This window comes from Dama dama, chromosome 1 (genome assembly GCF_033118175.1).
Source record: "Dama dama isolate Ldn47 chromosome 1, ASM3311817v1, whole genome shotgun sequence".
NCBI classification, from domain to species: domain Eukaryota; kingdom Metazoa; phylum Chordata; class Mammalia; order Artiodactyla; family Cervidae; genus Dama; species Dama dama.
In genome coordinates, this window is record NC_083681.1 from 49,487,600 (window position 1) to 49,500,401 (window position 12,802).

Consider the following 12,802-nt stretch of genomic DNA (forward strand, 5'->3'; position numbering starts at 1 on the left):
CCAACAACAACAGGATCACTACCTACTTTATAAATTGTAAATGTCTTCTTCCTTAATATCAAAAAACTGTAGTGTGTGACATCCCTGATAGATATTAATTGATTACTTATTTAATTATCTAATATAATTAAGAACTCTAAAGTAAATGGAAGCATCTCCTATTTGGAAGAAATGTTGTCTTACTCCTAAGACAATTTGATGTAGAGAAAATGGAACTTCCACCTTTGCCTCATCATTTAGACTTCAGACCCAGGTTTTCCAATTTTTCCAGAACCTTCACTCTAATCTGCTGAGTTTTTACACAGTACAAGATGGGATTCATCAAGGGTGGTACCAGCAAGAATGCATCAGCTATCAGAATCATAGCCAAAGGGGACATATGCTTGGGAAAGTGATGCATAATAGCCAAGGTGATGTTGGGCACATAGAAGATGAGCACAGCGCAGCTATGGGACACACAGGTGTTAAGAGCTTTAAATCATTTCCCATGAGATGCAATACCCAATACAGTCTTCAGAATAAACACATAGAAGACAGCAATTAACATACTGTTTGACATCATACAGAGTGCAACGAACAGACCATGGTAGAAGTTAACTCTATTGTCAGAGCACGCCAGCTTCATGACGTCCTTGTGGAGGCAGAAGGAGTGGGATAACACGTGTTTATTACAGTATTAGAGTCTCTTTAAAGTGAAAGGAAGGGGAAGAACTAGGAGAATGCTTTTAAAAGCAAATGCATGAGACAAGTGCTCGGGCCTGGTGCACTGGGAAGACCCAGAGGAATCGGGTGGAGAGGGAGGTGGGAAAGGGGATCGGGATGGGGAATACGTGTAAATCTATGGCTGATTCATATCAATGTATGACAAAACCCACTGAAAAAATAAAGAAAGAAAATAAATAAATAAATAAAAGCAAATGCTAGTCCATTGTGGAAAACTCTGGAGCTAGTAAGGATGGAGCTGTATCTCAGGGGGTTGCGAATGGCTACAAAGCGATCAAAGGACATGATCAGGAGTACAGAGGACTCCATTTCTGTGAATCCATGGATGAAAAATTCCTGAGCAATGCAGGCACCAGCAGAAATCTCCATGGTGTTGAACAAAAAGATCCTCAGCATGGTGGGAAGAGAAGAGAAAGACAGGCCCAGGTCCGATAATGCCAGCATGGGGAGGAAATGGTACATGGGTTCATGCAGAGAAGACTCTGTCCTGATGACAAATAGAATGGTGCAGTTGCCCAGGATAGCCATGAGGTACATGAGGCAGATAGGGATGGAGATCCAAATGTGCACACCCTCAAGCCCTGGGATCCCAACCAACAGGAATGTGGAGACTGCAGCTTCTGAGGCATTGAGAGGAAGCATCATAAATAGGTCTCTTACATATCTGCTCCTGGTAGATAAATAATCATATTATTATTCTCTTAGTTATATTTACTGAACACAACTCACTTTAGTTGTCAGTTAAATTAAACACAGTTCACATTTAGCTGTCAAGGAATAATGTTATATAACTTTTTCTATGTAAAGAAAAATGAGTAAATTTTAAAAGGTTCTTCATTTTTGTCTAAGACCTTTATACTCTTCGAGTCTATCTTTATTCCCTTATATACTTCTAAACAACTCTAGAAGTGTGTGTGTGCGTGCTAAGTCTCTTCAGTTGTATCCGACTCTTGGAAACCCTATGGACTGTAGCACGCCAGGCTCCTCTATCCATGGAATTATCCAGGCAAGAATACTGGAGTGGGTTGCCATGCCCTCCTCCAGAGGCTCTTCCCAACCCAAGGATTGAACCCAAGTATCTTCTGTCTTCTTCATTGGCAGGTGGGTTCTTTACCACTAGCGCCACCTGGGAAGCCTGTCTATAGAAGTAGTAGAGTGCTTTAATAACTTTTTTATTTTTTAAAGCCATTGCATTTGGAGGTTTATGCATCAAGTAAACTAAATTGGAATATATTGCAATCTGGAAAAGCTATAATATCATGGATGTGGTCAATGGTCATTTACTCAAACAAACCACAGATGCTATAGTAACAGGAGTTAAAGGAGGACTAAATCTTATATTATTGTTCATGGCACATGCTTATGAAAATATAAAATCAATCTACCACAATCCTGAGGGTGCATTGTGTCTCAGCCTTTCAGATGTGGTTAATATTCCCTTGGCATGAGGTACATACCACAGTAATTATTTGTTGCTGCCTAAAGACTCACATCCTTTCATGCAATTGCTACTGGTCCTGCTCAGAATAGCCACAGACTTTGCTCTTCTTTCCCTCTTCCAAGTTCTTTTCCCATTGTTCTTGGCTTCTCTGTGAATGCCCTTAAAGTGGTGACTTGACCTCAGGTTCTTATCTCTGCTGTTTAGACTTGGCCCTGCTCACGCCGCTGGCATCATCATCACTGACACCTTGGCTGACTCTCCTTTTAACAACTCTATACCAGAGAAGCCCCAGTGGTGCAGCTGACAGTCTGCCTTTGTGGGGGAATGGAATTCAGAGGCAGAGAGAAAAGGGATAACCCCTTGTCCATTCTTACTCAATGAAACCCTTCAAAATGGGTAATTTCCAAAGTTCCATGTCTGAGGTTTTTATTGACAGGCTTCCAACCTAATTCAGGTAACTAAATAAATGAGCTACTGTTGATAATATCATTTTTTCAACTGTTCATTATGCAAATAGAAAGATGTACCCCATCCCACTTACAGACCCTAATCTTTTCAGTTATCAACACTGTCCCAAACATAATTTGATCCCTTGGCTGGAGAACCTATGAAACATTTTTATCTCTAGCCACCTGAAAGGCATTGGGTTGATGCCTATAAATTGCAGAGTTTTCTTTGGAAAACATAAAAGCATCTTAAGGAAGTTTAGTTTGAGTCTCTAGGACACCTGCCAGGCTCCTCGTTACCTTATCCCAGAACAATGGTGGCAAGGTTTCAGATTATTCAGGTTCGGCAGCTTCTTTGCTCCAGCGACCTGCTGGGAATCCGCATCCTTATTAATGCTCTCACACACTTCTCTAGGAAGCACAGGCACATCCTCATGGGAATGAACAGATACTGTACCCCTGGGAATACTGACTCCGCTCGCTTGATCACTGTCTGTCAATAATAATCTCTGCTAAGAAAATGCAGAGAGCAAGTTTCTGTCTCACAGTCAGATTTAACTCCTGTGAGCCTGTTCCCACATCAGGTACAGGCTTTGGGAATGCCAGTCTCAGATGTTGGTAAGGCAGCCCATATCCAGCTGTAGCTCCAAGATAAAGTATATACTTAGCAGACTCAATGTGAGACTATCACAGACCTTATGTAGAGTTCTGTCCACAAAACTTTATTTGGTCATCACAATGTTTAATTTTAGCTTTAATGTGAATGCATTTAAGTAGTTTATGAACTCTCATATTTATCAAAGATTCCTCCTTTTTTCATCGTCTTCACATTTACTGGCAACCAAAGGCATTTGATCTCATGAGCAAAAAGCCAAGGGTCATAAGTAGTCCTCATATCTTGGACCCTCAAGTTTAGAATTTTTATCTAGCCCTCAACTTTGAAGATTGAAAGTAGATAAAAGGTGTAATTTTGATAATATTTTATGGGATGGCATGATTTTTCAGGCAGAGAGTAGAAAATAAGATCTAGTAAAACATCTTACTCTTGAAAAAGTAAGAAGAGATAAATGAATCAGTTTTGATGAGCCAACAATGATGACTCTGTCTCCAGGTTAGTAGAAGAGGGGATGTGCTGGGGATGGGGCTACAGTCATCAAATTGGGTCAGGAACGAAACTGAACAAAAGATGCCTGTAAACTATTAATTTTGGTCTTCCACTCCCCTCCAAAAATGTTCATTTCAGTTGAAGCACTATATAAAGTAATATAAATGTCTAGCCTTGATATACATATCACTCTAGGATCATAATGCAATTATATGGCTCAAGTTCAGCTATGTTAGTTCTTCCCATCACTTTTTGACAGGTATCTGCATCATTTTGAGCTGAAAATCCATTGGTCTCCAGGTAACAAAATGGGACCAGGAGGAAAAGCAGCTGGAACCAAAAAAAAAAAAAAAAAAGTGTATTTTGTTTATTTGTTTGTTTTTTCAGGGAGGAAGGCAGGAGAATTCTGGACCTATGGGGTCTATATTTAAGTAAAAGGTGCATTTATCTAAGTAAATTTAGGTAAAGTCAGGTAAAATACGAAATAAAATATATTATTTTCTTCCTATTTTCTTCTTCCAATCCAAATTGCTGCGCAATCCCTGCCACTTTCATTTATTTTTTTCCCTTGTTCCTTTTTTTCTTATTGTTAATATTATTATTTTAATGGAAAAGTCCATGAAATTAACAATAAATATTTCTGATAAAAGGGACTGCTCTGAGTGGTCTTTCTGAGACCACTTCTGTATACATCATGTACTCATAGCACTTTCCCCATTGCCCTGGAGCTACCTTCATTCTTTTCAAAGCAGGTTGCCTGTGAAAACCTTTTTCTGGATCATTTTTCTTCTCTGGGGTTTAAAATACAAAGGAACAGAAGTTTATAACTATATGACTCTAACTGACTTTATAGGGCTTCCGTGGTGACTTAGTGGTAAAGAATTTTCCTGCCAATACAGGAGACAAGGGTTTGATCCCTGGGTCAAAAAGATCCCCTGGAGGAGGAAATGGTAACCCACTGCATTATTCTTGCCTGGAAAATCCTATGGAAAGAGGAGCCTGGTGGGCTCAGACATGACTGAGCAACTAAACAACAACAGTTGACTTATGGGGATTTATAGGGGCAATACAACTTGCACAAAAAACAAAAAACGATTAACTTTACAGTACAACAGGCAGGATGGCCCAAACCTCACTCTGAAACAACCAAATCTTTCAACCCACAAACTCTCCAGGCTAGAATATCACGGTCTGAGTTTGCCTTGAAAGTCAGTTTTTTACAGAGTGTACAATTCAAATCGTTCAGCCTCTTTGTATAGTCACTGGTGCAGTAAGCAGCCCCATCATCCATTTATTTCACACAGAGAAAACAAGACATTAGACTGCTTTGGGCCTGCAACATGCACCTCTTGCTTCTTGCCAAAGGACTGACCCTGAGCAGTGAGATTTTCATAAGTACTATTAGGTGTTCATGCTGCAGTCCATAAGGTCACAAAGAGTCATACATGACTGAGTGACTGAACTGAACTGAACTAGGTGTTCATGAGGGCTTCTCTGGTGGCTCAAAAGTAAAGACTCTGCCTGCTAATGCAGGAGATGCAGGTTTGATCCCTGGGTCCAGAAGATTCTGTGGAGAAGGAAATGGCAACCTACTCCAGTATTCTTGCCTGGGAAATCCCATGGACAGAGGAGCCTGGCAGGCTACAGCCCATGGGGTCACAAAAGAGTCTGACACAACTTAGTGACTAAACAACAACAATAACTAAGTATTCATGAATCTGCAACCCAGAAGTATGGGACAGTCAGCAACAAATGGGGTCAGTTTTGACCAAATAGGATCCAATGGAGAAATCTCCCCCACTTTATTTTCCTGGATAGAGTATCAAGAAGCATATTTGATAAGGCTTCAGAGATGGATCTGCAGGATTTTCAATAGTCACCCATAATGGTATCTGGCTTAATACTGATTCGTCATCTCTCAGCTCCAGATTTCTTTTCGCCTGCTCCATGATGATGGTGCTGGATTCTGTGACTATTTCTCTTCTGTTAGTTGGCACAGTGTTAAGACTTGTCACTACAGGGTGGTGGGGGAACACCAGAGGAAGAGGGGTTTTCTCTTCCTGTTTTCTGTGTTGCTTGCTGGCCAGACTCACACAACATGTTAATTCCCCATTGCCGGGCACCATGAGGCTTCTTCAGTGCTCAGTTCCAGCAGCGCATAGCTTCCTCCAGCACTTACACCCTGAGCTTTCTCCAGCTCTCCAATGGGACAGCAGGGGTATAACCAGGGGCCCGGCCAGAATGGACCAGCAACCCAGCTGAAACAACTTCCCTACGTCTTCTGATTAGCCTTGGCTATGTGGCTGTACATTGAGTCAGTACAGGGTGAGCTATCTAACAACCTGGCCACCGAAACCTCCTCCCAGAAGGGCATCCTGGAACTACCTCAGGCTGAGCCTGAGGCAGCCTCCCTGTATTCTAGTTCAAGTAGCACCTAACAGTCATAGGCTTCTCTGGAATCAAGAGTTCGGAGTGTCAACTAAAAAAATAATAACAACCTAAAAGTTTGAGAGTTGTGGGTTTTTTTTCAGCAGACATACTGAGTACTTCAAACCCATGAGGCAGCATCTCAAGTAACTGAGAAAACTGCTCTGAGGAGTTGGGGGAAGGGGGAGCAGGTAGCTAGGATATATAGGAATTTTGCAACAAAGGCAGATAGTCAGATCAAAAGATTACTGTTAAAAATAGACTAGTCATCTCAAGTTACAGAATTTCATAGTTTTCTATATACAGGAAGATACAAGAGTCTGGGCATGTACACCTCAAGTATCTGGAGCCATATCCTGGGTTTTCTCATCCTGAATCCCCTTAGGGCTCACCCCACTGTGAGTGGCTGCAGTCTGGTAGCTGCTAGATTGCAAGTATTCTTTGTTTCCTTCCTGAGTTTTCACTGCTGACTGTGACATCCTTTGTTTGCCTTCTGGCAGGGAATATGTTATTTTTTAAAAGGCTTGGCAACTTCCTGTAGAAGCCCTTCCTTGACTTTCCCAGAGGGCAGATTTTTGGCAAGCCTCCCAAATAAGTCACTTTAGTAATCTCACAGGCTTAAATAAAAGAGAGGAAGGTTCTTCCTTGGATGCCCCACTTCAATTCTAGAAGTAGTGATTACTCCTTATATCTTCTTCTCTCACAGGTTCTTTATATTTCTCTTTTAACTTTTACTAGCCAATTTCCCTACTAGTATACTTCTTAGTAACAGAATTCTTTATATTAAAATTTCTCTTTTCAAATCACTGTGTGGTCTCTGTCTCCTGTTGGACCCTTAACAACACAGCATCCAATTTAAAATAAATTTATTACCCTTCCCTCTTTGACTTCAGTTGTTTCTCATGCATGTTTGCTGAAATCACATTATCAATAACATGGTCGGTTTATAGCCAAGAATCTATTGCCGGTGGTCAATGGGCTGACAGTGATTTCCGAAATGCAACAGTATCACAATTACTAAGACTCTCACTTGTGGTCAATTGGATGAGATTCAGGTGGAAGGTGTGATGTTAAGTTACATGATGACTGTGGATCTTCAATCTAGTCTCCCATTTTTATCAAAAAGCATTTGCTATCAAGATTATGGAATGAAATGACATTATCTGCACTGAAAACCTTAGGTAGGAAAATTATTCAATTAGGACAGATGCGACAATTCAGGGCATGTGTGGAAATCAGAGGGCCGCTATAGGAACTTTTAAGGAAACCTTTATCTCCTGCACCCAAAGATGATACAGTTCGAAAAAGATCCAGCAGATGGTGTAACTGAAAGAGTAACAGAGTTTCAAGGCAGCCCGAATGTTCAGTTTTGGTACATTGTCTTTCATTAAGTCAGAACACTGAAAAATACAGGGAATTAAAAACTGAGGAAGTAATGTGATCCTCACTCCCAGAATATGGACCTTTGCATGAATAAGCCCCAAAATCTCAAAATCTTTTAATATTTCATGCCAGAAGAAAGAGTTGTATTCTCATTTTACAGAGGATAATTGTTTTATCATGTCTTGACACCTCACAAAACCAAGCCTGCGTACAGTGCCTTACAAGATGGTGCTTCTCCCATGCAAGATCTGCCCCTGTAATTTCTCACTGTACCCAAGCCAATAAGCAAATATATCTCAGCAAACATGAACAGGGTAATGTTATTAACATTTTGGGAGAAAATGGCTTAACCACTGAAGTCACTACAGAATCTACCTAAAGATACTGCTGCTGCTGCTGCTAAGTCACTTCAGTCGTGCCCGACTCTGTGCGACCCCATAGATGGCAGCCCACCAGGCTCCTCCGTCCCTGGGATTCTCCAGGCAAGAACACTGGAGTGGGTTGCCATTTCCTTCTCCAATGCATGAAAGTGAAAAGTGAAAGTGAAGTCACTCAGTCATGTCCCGACTCTTAGCGACCCCATAGACTGCAGCCTACCAGGCTCCTCTGTCCATGGGATTTTCCAGGCAACAGTACTCGAGTGGGGTGCCATTGCCTTCTCCACCTAAACATACTAGCTAGAATCAAATGAACACTTGTAAAACTGGATCTTGAAATTGTTAGATTTGAGACTGCAGAGGAAGTGACTTGTGGTATAAGTTGACATAGAGAATAATTTATTGACTTGAGGGCTTTCATACATGATTGGAGTTCACCATTACATCAAATAAGCCTGCAAACTATGATAATGCACTGCTGAGATGGTTGCTTGAAACTTTAACATGATGATTTACCTATAGAAAATTAGGTAGAGATGCCATATCTGCTTCGCAAAATATATAGAAGTCTAATGGAGGTAAAAATATTAGAATGGATTTATTATGTAGGACCAGATAATTTACCACATGACTATTTTCTCTGGAAGGAAACAAAGGATATTCCCTCACTGAGGCAATAAAGAATGTATTTGTAAGAGAGTATCTGATATCTTTGAATAGTTCAGTAGTAGTTGCTTTTCTCTATAGTCAGGACTTGGCAGTGAAAGCTGCTTCTGTGGAGCAACTCCCCACTATCAATGAGAATAGAGAGATTTTGAGACCACATGGCAATACTTAACAATCAGAAGTAAACTAAATAACTGCAGTAGAGAGTAGCAAGTCTTGAATGACAATCAAGGTGGCAGCCTCCATAATGATCTGTTGCATTGCTGCTGCTACTGCTAAGTCACTTCAGTCATGTCTGACTCTGTGTGACCCCATCCCTGGGATTCTCCAGGCAAGAGCACTGGAGTGGGTTGCCATTTCCTTCTCCAACACATAAAAGTGAGAAGTGAAAGTGAAGTCGCTCAGTCATGTCCGACTCTTCGAGACTCCATGGACTGCAGCCTACCAGGCTCCTCCGTCCATGGGATTTTCCAGGCAAGAGTACTGGAGTGGGGTGCCATTGCCTACTCCTCTGTTGCATTAAATGGTAGCTAAGTGAACAGTGACTAAGTATTACTTGAAATACATTTAAAACAGAGAACTTCTGACCATCAGACTGGAATCAACCACTCTAACAGAAAGCTATGACTCCTCAGATTTCAGTCACTTCACATACTGGGTAGTCATCAACTGGATGAGTCTTTGTTCCCTTGATGAAATAACCTGCCATGTCATTATAGGTATGCAACTACAACAGCAAAAAATACCCAGGTCTTTCCCCAAATAGACATATGTCGATTTACAAAAGTTCTTGTTCACTGGGGAAAGACAAATACCCAGATTCTTTGAGGACTATTGGATATAGGATGTAATATCTCACTGATAATAAGAAATCAAACATACCATCATGTTCTTGTTTGGTTAAAGTATGAGATTATTGAAGCAAAATGATTGATGGAATTCTGGACCAAGTTTATCTCAGAGTGAACCTGATGATCTTCAGCCCTACCTGTGGTTATGCCATAGATGCCTGAGTATATAACTGGCAAGATTACATTTAGTAGCTGGTGAAATCTCATGTTGTTACTCTATCTGGGACGTTTAAACCATTAGGGTAGGAAAGACAAAGTGCAAGGCCCCATTCACATAATTTATTTATACAAAGCACAAATAAATTATGTGAATGAATGGTTGTTCTAGAATCCTATGGAATCTCTCACTGGTTTTATGGGTGGATTGGTGGACAATTTGGTGCTGAAAGAAAATTATAGTCATGTAGTCCTGTCCGATTCTGTGACCCTGTGGACTGTAGACTGTCAGGCTCCTCTGTTCTCAAGATTTTCCAAGCAAGAATACTGGAGTGGGTTGCCATTTCCTTCTCCAGGGGATCTTCCAGACCCAGGGATAGAACTTGGGCCTCCTGCATTGCAGTCAGACTCTTTATGGTCTGAGCCACAAAATATAATTCAACAGCAAAACAGTCCCACACATGGTGGTCATAAAAAAAAAATTATGAAGAAAAATTCTCATAATGCACAGTTCTCTTTGTTGTCAACATTGTGTAGAAAGAGAGGTTATCTGATTTATTTGGATATACATGGACTTCTGTAATTTTCTGAAAGGTGTGGATAGTTGGTCATGGGATAGAATAAGCAACTTGAAAGAAGAGAGAAAAGGAAGTCTGTAGAAGATGTATGTGAAGTACATCTTGAAGAGGTCATAAAGAGTGAAAATCTTTTATCTCGTGCTGAAAGTGAAAGTGTTAATTACTCAGTCATGTCTGACTCTTTGCGACCCCATGGACTGTAGCCCACCAGGCTCCTCTGCCCATGGGATTCTCCAGGGAAGAATACTGGGGTGGGTTACCATTCTCTTCTCCAGGGTATATTCCCGACCCAAGGATCAAACCTGGGTCTCCAGCATTGCAGACAGATTCTTTACCTTCTGAGCCACAAGGGAAGCCCCTTACCTCATGCTACCACCCACCAAATCTCATGCTACTACCCACCAAACTGTACACACCTAAGTGGAGGAACTCGATAACCAAGCAGAGAGAACCTACATAAAAATATCACTTGGCCTTAGCTCCACTGCTGCTGGTCCAATGGGCCCATAGATGGAGTCACAACGGCAGAGCTGGAAATAAAGCATGAGCCAAAAGTATGAGCTCTCTTTTCTCAAGGCTGATCATGGGGAAACAGTACAATCCTCACTCCTGGGAAGTTAGAAATGTTATTACAAGTTTTTAATGTTCAGCTAATAGCAGCATAACTGATCCAGAACACTTGATATGACATTTTACATTCACAGGTCCCTGTAACATAATAAAGGGCAAAGATAAATTTACCTACATAAGATACAATGTTAAGTTACACTGATGTATATTTTAGGATCCATTCTATAGTGCATCTATTTTGGAAGCATGCAGAGAGTTGAGAGTTTTAAGAAAAAAAGTTCAATTATTAGACGTGCTTTTTGTATATCATTCAGAAAAGAACTGGCTTATTAGTAAAGCTTCCTACATAAATCTGAGCTTTTATTATTGCAGACAGAGTCTGATGAATATTTTATTCAGGCCTCATACTACTTTCAAATATATATATTTGTTTACATACATTATCTCACTTTATCTTAAAAACAATAATTTAAGTGGTAATAATATGAACTTACAGAATAAGAAAACTAAGCAAATATCATACAACCTATAGGTTGAATAGTTTGTACTGTTGGAGGCATATCTAGGCATTTGTTGGACAGTTACACCATTCTACCAAAGCATTCATTCAAAGCACTTAACTCTGAGACAGATTAGATTTGGAGTTGCTTCTGAATTAAGACCTTGATAACAGCCTTTTGAATCTGCTTAGTCTTCACACTGTAGATGATAGGGTTGAGCACAGGAGGAATAAGCAGGAAGATATTGGCCATGATGGTGTGGACAAAGGGAGGTGCTGAATGGCCATAGCGATGGACAAGAGAAAGGCTGATGAGAGGGGTGTAGAAGATGGCAACAGCACTGATGTGGGAAATGCAGGTGTTGAAGGCTTTCTGCCTGCCCTCTATGGAAGCAATGCTGAGGACAGATCGGATGATCAGGACATAGGAGAGCAAGATACAAGGACAGTCAAACCCTGTTGTGGAGAAGAGTGCAAACAGACCAAGGATGCTGTTGATTCTGTTGTCTGTGCATGAGAGTTGAATGAGATCAACATGGTAGCAGTAAGAATGTGAAAGGACCGCAGAACTGCAGAAGGACAGCCTCTTGACAAAAAGCACAACTGGCAACATGACAGCAACATTTCTTGTCAACATGCTCATTCCAATCTGGGCGATCCTGGCATTGGTGAGGATGGTGGTGTATCTCAGTGGGTCACAGATGGCCACAAAACGGTCAAAGGCCATGACCAGCAAAACCCCAGACTCCATGAAAGTAAATCCATGGAGAAAGAACATCTGGGCAATGCAGGCATTTAAGTTGATCTCTCGGGCTCCAAACCAGAAGACCCCAAGGGTAGTGGAAAGTGTGCACAAGGATAAGCTGAGGTCTGTGGCTGAAAGCATAGAGAGGAAATAATACATGGGCTCATGAAGACTCTGTTCACGGAGGACCACAAACAGGATCATGCTGTTCCCAGAGAGGGCGACAGCATACAGGAGACAAACAGGGATGGAGACCCAGATCTGGGCTGCTCTCAGTCCTGGAATACCCGTCAAGAGGAAGGTCAGAGGCTGAGCACTGGTATTGTTGAGGACCCACATAATGAGGGGCTGAGAAGACAGGGATATTTGAATAATTAAACATAATGCATGATAAAAATGTAGCTTATCACTTAGACACTCTGAGAGTCACTAAATTACTACTGCTGGTTTAGGAATTTTAGTATTTTATGAGTTTTATAAAGCCACAAATTTCTTTCCCTGTCCCTCAGTATTTCTCATTTTTAAGAATTGAAGATTCCCTGGATTATTTTACATCAAATTTTCTTAAGTCTATAATTGTCTTTGGTGGCAACAATAACATAGTTCAATCTTTCCTAACTATAAATAAAAGTCCCCAGTAGAATACCTAAACAATATGCTGATAAATCTGGTTTCCAGGATTTTTTTAAAATAATTTATTGATCGTAGAATAAATAACCAAAAAATCAGCTCATATTTGAAATGTGGATATTATTAGGTTTTCCAGGGTATGTAGAAGTATGTAAAGAATCTGACCACAATGCAGGAGACCTAGGTTCAATCCCTAGGTAGAGAA

At 40.8% G+C, this 12,802-nt stretch overlaps 1 protein-coding gene and 1 pseudogene across 1 annotated transcript; both read right to left on the reverse strand.

Annotated features, from left to right (window-relative positions):
- Positions 1 to 232: 232 nt before the first annotated feature.
- LOC133058806 (olfactory receptor 51A7-like) lies at positions 233 to 5,841 on the reverse strand (annotated as a pseudogene).
- Positions 5,842 to 11,355: 5,514 nt separating this feature from the next.
- Positions 11,356 to 12,336, reverse strand: LOC133054330 (olfactory receptor 51F2). The gene has a single exon (XM_061139241.1). It carries the CDS (start codon positions 12,304 to 12,306, stop codon positions 11,356 to 11,358), a length of 951 nt encoding a protein of 316 aa, XP_060995224.1. The 5' UTR covers positions 12,307 to 12,336.
- Positions 12,337 to 12,802: the final 466 nt, after the last annotated feature.